This window comes from Miscanthus floridulus, chromosome 2 (assembly GCF_019320115.1).
Source record: "Miscanthus floridulus cultivar M001 chromosome 2, ASM1932011v1, whole genome shotgun sequence".
NCBI lineage: Eukaryota > Viridiplantae > Streptophyta > Magnoliopsida > Poales > Poaceae > Miscanthus > Miscanthus floridulus.
Window position 1 is genome coordinate 11,016,368 of NC_089581.1, and position 7,347 is coordinate 11,023,714.

General features: G+C 57.1%; 1 protein-coding gene across 1 annotated transcript; it reads left to right on the forward strand.

Moving 5' to 3' along the window:
• Positions 1-4,821: 4,821 nt before the first annotated feature.
• Positions 4,822-6,920, forward strand: LOC136537914 (uncharacterized). The gene has a single exon (XM_066529891.1). The coding sequence runs from the start codon at positions 5,303-5,305 to the stop codon at positions 6,620-6,622; it is 1,320 nt and encodes a 439-aa protein (XP_066385988.1). The 5' UTR covers positions 4,822-5,302; the 3' UTR covers positions 6,623-6,920.
• Positions 6,921-7,347: the final 427 nt, after the last annotated feature.

The window sequence follows — 7,347 nt, forward strand, 5'->3', positions numbered from 1 at the left end:
CGTAAGAAGACTAAATGCGGGGTCATAGGACGATGGCTCAGATCCTAGGGAGGGTTACATACAAAAACTAAGAATAATATTTCTGAAACAAAAAAAGATGCTTTCTCTTACCAGTTTCGCTATCGTCTCCTCGATCTTTAGTGAAACCTAACCTCAGCAATGGCAAGGGGTCGAGCCTCACTAGGGGCTGATAAGGGTATATATATCTATTCTAAAATAGTCACCATGCCTGACCCTTTGTCATGTTAAAAACCTAGAGGCAAGGTTTGTAGAAATGAACGCTGAGTAGAACTGGTCGGACTGCAAGAAACCTACGCTCCAGTGGCTATGGCACTCTTGCTTACTAGTGTGATCAGAGTTTTTTACCCACACCTCAATCTCTACAGTCTTAACAACAGGAAGGGTTGGAACGATTAACCCTTTTTACACATAAAAAGGGAGAAAGAACAAATTTGTTCAACCGAAACAAAAGAACATGTTTGTTTAAACGAAACAAAAGGGTTGGAACTTGTTCGCTTATTACAAATGCGCCGCTTGACCTATCTAACTAAACTAACCCCTCAGGGGGATGATTTCATCTTCTATCTTGGTAGAAAGGTCATGCGCTGGAGGGGCCACCTCCTTCTCAATGTCGTCCAGCTCGGTGTCGGTATAGACGGGCACGAAGCCTTGGCTCATTGTTGCCAGATCGATGTCCTTGTAATGAAAACAGGTGATCACAAACGATCAGTGAATGCCAAAGCAAAGTGCATCCCTTGCCATATCACGTGCCTAGTCCATGATTCGGGTGGCGTGAACCATGAGTGAGCTTGTCTCCTGCTCTGGGGCTAGCTCAAGCTTGTTGCTGACCAGCTAGACAATGACGCGTAGGTTGTTGTGTTCATTGCTCTCCTTCTGGAGGGTGTCCTTCACCTTGCTAAGCTCCTTCTCCAAGCACTAGACCTCTTCTTGGCGCTAACCGACCTCCGTGGCGAGCCCAGTGGACATGCCCTCAGCAGTAGCCTTCAGGTCCCTCTCCCCCTGAAGCCCATCCATGAGGTGGTCGATCCACTGCTGAGCATTTTTACCTCCTGCCAAGCCAGGTCAATCCCCATGCAGAGCTCCTCTATGGCCCGGAGCAAATCGTCCCACTCCTTCCATAGTCGCTTAGCCTCCATGGTGTCCGTGCGCACCCTCTCGATCAGTGCCGCGAGTTTCTCCTTGGCCTCATGGGCATCATCGCGAGCGTCCTTCCCCTGACTCGAAGGTCAGCCACCTTCCAGGCGATAGGGGCTAGCTCAGCCACCTCCTGACAGGCGGCAACGAGCTGTGCGGCTAGCCGCTCACTCCGTCGTGTCTCCTCAGCAAGGAACTAGGACTTCTCCCGAGTGTGGGCCACAAGGATTTGTGAAGAAGACTAGACTTAGAGGCACAAAAAGAGAACATGAGGGTCGGAAGCACAGTCATATCAATATATCATACCTGGCCAATCGGGGCGACAATGACACGCATCAAGCTCAACATGGTGGTCAGGGCATGAACCACGTCCCCAACCTCCATTTGGATGCTCCCCCATTCCCTCTCCTCCGCTACATCATCGAGGGCAGCCAGCCGGACCAGAGACTAGGACGTCCCCACGCCGACCTCAAGCGGCATCGACCTCTCTTGTGGCGGCAACTCCTCTAGAGCAGCTCCTCTAGCGATAGAGGGGGCTGGTGACATGGACACAGAGGCCTACCATGTCGCCACATCTGTGAAGGATGTCTCAGGTGCGCCCCCTTCTGTCTGCCCTGCCACGGACATGGCCACCTGCACGGACGATGGCTCCGGCCATGCCGCCTCTACCTATGACATCGAGGACATGACCAGCCATGCTGTGCCTGCCACGAGCGCCCTGGACGCACCCTCCTCCACCTGCTCTCCCATGGATGCAACAATCGGTTATGCCTCCTCGGTCAACGTCGTGGCTGCCCCAATGCCACTTATGCTCACAACCGACGCGGTGCCAGCCGGCTCCTAGCGTGTTTGCTGGAGGAGGATCTTTTTCAGAGCGAGCCACAGGAGAGTCCCACGTCCTTTGACATTGCAAGGGATATGGCGGTTAGTTCATGGCAAAAAATTGCTAGGACAAAAGGATGAAAAAACTCTTGACTCACCCTAATGCCACCAAGCGAGGACATTTTGGGGCTGGCTTGCTTGACCCCGACTGCTCCTCATCGGCATGTTGCCGCTTCGAGCCCTCCCTCGGCTTAGAGGGCTCGGATGAATTAGAACGGTCGCCTCTCGCCAACTTCAGAGGCGCCGCCGAGGGCTCGGACGGAGCAGGGTGAGCTGTTTCCACCGGCTTCGGGGCCGCCATCGAAGGCCTAGACAAGGCAAAGTGGCCTAATTCTGTCGGTTCTGAGGCCATCATCGAAGCTCCGGACAGGGCGGGGCGATTTGATTCTACCGGCTCTAGGGGCGTGTCCTCCCCCTCCTATCTCATGGCATGCCATAGGAAGGGCCCCGCCTGCAGCAAAGGCGGGTCCTCGTCCTCGGTGGTTAGATCATCCCATGGGATGGGCGATCCAAAGCTATCATCCTCCTCCTCCTCTTCCTCCTCTTCTTCCGATGAACCTTGACGTCGCTTCCCTCGCAGCAGCTTCGCTCGCTGCTTCGACTGTCGTTTCTTCTTCTTGTCATCCTTCTTCTTCTTTCTTTGTTCATCCATGGCACGGTTTGTCGCTCTCATGTCTGCGTGCTCTGGCAGCGGCGCGACAGAGTCTCGGAAGCCTAACCCCGTCGGCAGCTCGATGAAGCCCACGTCCAGCCGCATCATGGGATGCCCCAGGATCGGGAACACGGCATTGGCCTCTCTCGTGGACTCCTTGATGCGCTACATGACCTCGCTGTCGTGGAGCAACCCCTGGGCAAGCGTCGTCCCGACAAGCTACGCACCGGGCGCCATCTCGTACAATGGGAGGATGCGTGCCATCAGCGGTGCCACCCTCCTCGCCTGATACCCCCTGATGACATAGGCCCCACAGAGGCCATGGGTCTTCAGGAATGTGATGGTCTAGAGGAGGTCATGCATCCTCTTTTCTCCTTGATGGGTGGCCCCCACAGCCATGATAGCGATACCTCTTCGACCAGGCGCCCGGAGAAGACTGGCAAGGGAGCGGTAGGGTCATTTTTTAGGTAGAACCAATACAAGTGCCACCCCTTGTTGGGTCTAGAGAGCTGACAGGGCATGTACTCGGCCGCCCACTACCCCATAAGGTGGATACCCTTGCATCCCATCGGCACCGGGGTCTCCTAGCCTCTCTCATTCTTCTTGATCATGGAGATAGAGAAGAAATATCTCCACAGCTCAAAGTTGGGCTCAATCCCTAGGTACCCCTCGCACATCACGATGAAGATCGTGATGTTCTAGATCTCGTTAGGGTTCAAGTGTTGCGGCTCGATCTGATAGTGGTGCAACAAACTCCAAAAGAATGGGTGGGGAGGAACCGTGAGTCCACGCTCGTGGAAGGGCGTGAAGGAGACGACGTAGCTATCGGGCGGCGCTGGCGCATCCTCACGGCCGGGCACAAGCCACTCCACTGCATCAGTCCTCCCACAGAGAAGACCATGCTTGACGAGGCCCTCCATGCGCGCATGGGTAACATCAGAGCGGTACCATGAATCCATGGAGGATGGAGGCGGCTACGGAGAAGCAAAGGCGACAGCAGAGAAGCGGAAGCTACAGATCTAGGGCTCTGGTGGCGAATTAGCAAGCACGGTAGATTTGAACGGCGGTGGCGGAGAAACAGAGAAGGTAAGATTGTGGTTTTGGTGTGTAGAAACGTAAACGGGGAGGCCGCTATTTATAAGACAGAGCGGGGCGAGAGGGCGAATCGTCCGCCTAGGTTCACGCGCCCGCTGCACCACGTCACGTCACCTTCCTCTGAAAATCACGCGCACGCTATCTCTGGCCGCGCCCTCGAAGTACATGTCGAATGACGGTTCCTGGTCGATGGGCCAAGAACTATCACAGGTAAGGAGGGATACAGAGCTCAAAACGCTCCTACAACCCATTCAAGACCAGGAGTTCGAAGGCTGGCCCGCCAACGGGTTCACAGTCGCTCTGGGGCACCCTTAGAGCGAGGGGTGGAAAGGGATGGACCCACTAGCGGCCAGTACCTAGGCGCACGAGTGCCGAGGGTATCCCTGCCCACGTTCTAGTCTTGGTCGGTTCTCAGTCCATGGTTTTTCCTTAAAGAAAGGCAACGAGCCCTTGGGACCGGCCGAACAGGCCCAAAAACTATATGGATTGGCCGCCAAGAGTCTGGAGTCGGTCACCAGCTGACCCATGTCGGACCCCCGTGAACGGGGAAGCCGGGGCCTCAATTGGACTAGCCCGTTAACAGCTCAACGAGCACCATGTTTCATCCATCGAGGAAAAACGTGGCACGGCTCAGCCCCTTCGTTTTATCGAAAAAAATGCTTGAGGGATGATGCTCACAAAGATGAGCCGACCCTCGACCAGGCCCTTGCTACGCGCGGGGGCTCGAGGGAAGTTGGACTCACAAGGAAACCGAACGCGTGGTCGCAGAACAACGACGGACCGATCTGGTCCTAGAGGACCGAAATCAAGAAAAATCTTTCCGACTATTCGAATCCTACGATTACATGCCCCTAAGAAGACCAATCGCGATAAAATGGAATCACCGTCCTACTAGGACACGCCGCGTGCTAAAAAAGAAGGTTAAGATCCTCAGTGTCCTTCTGTGAAAATATCGTTTGACTGATTTATTGCGATATAAAAATACTATTGATCGACTGGAAAAGTACTGGCACGTAAAGCAAACGAACGGGCGCACAACGGCAATTATCGCGGGTGCAACCGTGCAAGGGCGAATTTGCCGGCACATTTGGGGATTGGATTGGAGTGTCTGTCGTCGTTGACGTTGACAAGTCCGCCGGAACCAACCTGTGCCGTCGTCGCTCCCTCAGCCAGTCCCGCCCGGTCGGCTCATGCTGCGGCACCGTACGTCGAGGCCGAGACGAAGACGAGCGCCAGCGGCCAGTGCACGACAAAAGCAAACCCCAGTTGCATTCTCCTCGCTCCTTGACCTGTGACCCCTCGGCACGCGTCAACGCAGGGCCCGCGCGATTCCTTCGCCGCAACGAAAACGAAACGCCCGTGCAATTTCCACGACTCCGCCCACGTCCGCTTCCACTACCCGTCGACTGGCTAGACGAGCAGCGATCGGCCCCCGGACTTCCAAGACGGTTGCTCCCCCTCGGCCGCCCAGGACCCAGCCATCGTAGTATCGCCGATCCATCATCGCCACCGCCGGCCATGTCCGGCGCCGGCGCGGACACAGCGCCGTCGAGCGACGACGGGGACCAGCACCAACAGCGCTCGTTCCGGGACGCGGCGCGTCGGCGGGAGCGCGAGCTCGCGATCGCGCGCGCCATCCGGGCGCCGCTGGCCACCGTGCTCCGCGACCACGCGCTGCTGCACCTCCCGCCGGCCGCCGCGGCGCGCCTCCGCCTGGTGCACCCGTCCTGGGCGCGGGCGCTCGCGTCCCCGCTCTTCGCCGTCACGCACGCCGCCACCCCGCGCAGGGCCTCGGGCCTCTTCATTGCGACAGCGGGCTACTTCCTCCCGCTCGACGCCGCCGACACCGTGCCGTCCCCGGCCCTGGCCTTCCTCCCGGCCTCGTCGCCGCCCACCGTGCTGTCGTCCTCGCGCGGCCTCGCGTGCTGCTTCTCCCCGGCCGACGACGCCTACTTCGTGTGCAACCCGGCGACGGGGTCCTGGCACGGCGTGCCGTGCCCGCCGTGCCGGATCACCTGGCCGCGCCCCGCGGTCGTCGTCCTCTTCGACGCCGGCGTCTACAACTTCCGCGGCGACTACGCGCTCGTCTGCGCCTTCGAGTCGGCGCCAGGCTCCGGCATCTACTGCTTCGCGGTGTTCACGTCGGGGACCGGCGTGTGGTGGGTCGCCGACGCGGTCGCGCCCGCCGAGGGGCTCGTCCCTTCCTCGGGCGTCGATGCCGGCGGGACGGCCTGGTGGCGGACAGCCATCGGCACCGCCGTTGGGTACAGCCCTGTCACGGGCCGCGTCGACCTCGCGCTGTGCCCTGGGGACAGCGCCCAGTGGGAGATCGGCTCGGCCGAGGGCAGGCTCCACTGCGCCGTGCGCGACGGGGGCGACGTCGTGGTGTTCCGGCTCGACAGGCACGGTGGCTGGGAGGTGGCCGCCGCGGTCTCTGTCGCCGAGATACTGCAGTGGCCTTGGCAACCGGAGCCCGCTTTCGAGCTGTCCGACTCCGAGGACGACGACGAGGAGGAGGCGGCGGGTCAGGCAGAGGTGGAGCGCGCGGGGGCTGTCATTGCCGTGGCGAACAGGTACAGCAGGGTACGGGTGCCGAGCGACGACGTGAGGCTGCTGCCGTTCCAGGGCGCCGAGGTGGAGGTGGTTGTGCTGGCCGGCAGGAGAGTGGTGGCGTTCGAGACGGTGACGCGGCGGCGGCGTGAGGCCGTCCTGCCTGATCAGCCGGCAGGCAAGGACTGGGGCGCCGTGGAGTACGCCGCGCACACCAACACGCTCGCGCTGGTCGCGCCCGTGGTGTTCATGGAGCCTCCGGACGATCAGGCAGAGGTGAAATCGTAATCTCTTGTGCGAATGTTTCAGTGGCTCGCGCGCCCTTGCTTCGCTGCTTAGATTCTTAGATCTACAGAATAATCAAGCTTGTGCTTTGTGCATGATTTCGTGTGGAGAAATCAACGTATGTCCTGTTCGGTTGGCTGAAAAAACGGCCAATATTGATGCTGATCGGTTATAAGAGAAAAATATTATTATTTCGTTGAAACGGTACGTTAGATAACAGCGAACATGGCAGTAATTTCCGAGCTGCTTGTTGTACATAATTAATCCGAACTTACCGGAACTTACTTCAGTTATATTTATATATACTCTATATACAATGTTGGGCAAATTCTTCACACTTAAGTTGAATTCTACAGTTGATTTTGTGACTAATCTAGATGGTACTAACAAACTAACAATTCAGTGTCAGTCTAGGACGTGGATGTTCGTCGGTTCCCATGTTCAATAAGATGGATGTGACTATTTTTTTTCTAACATCGATATGATTGATGAGAGTTGAGAGCTACAAAAGTCCATTGAACACTAAGTTGTACTACACTCACTGTGAAAAGAGGGTGGGAAAGGGAATAAAGCGAACTGCGATGGTGCTAACGATGTAAAGTCAGGAATAGTTGTTTCTAACACGAAACAACCACTCATTGGCCGCATTAGGATGGGATCACTTTTAAGTGTTAACTTCTGTGTGGGCAGCTAGTTCTTACACCTGGCGCCCAAAAGGGGTCATATAT

Coding starts and splice junctions, on each gene's coding strand:
- LOC136537914 (XM_066529891.1), top strand. CDS start 5,303: ATGTCCGGCGCCGGCGCGGACACAGCGCCGTCGAGCGACGACGGGGAC.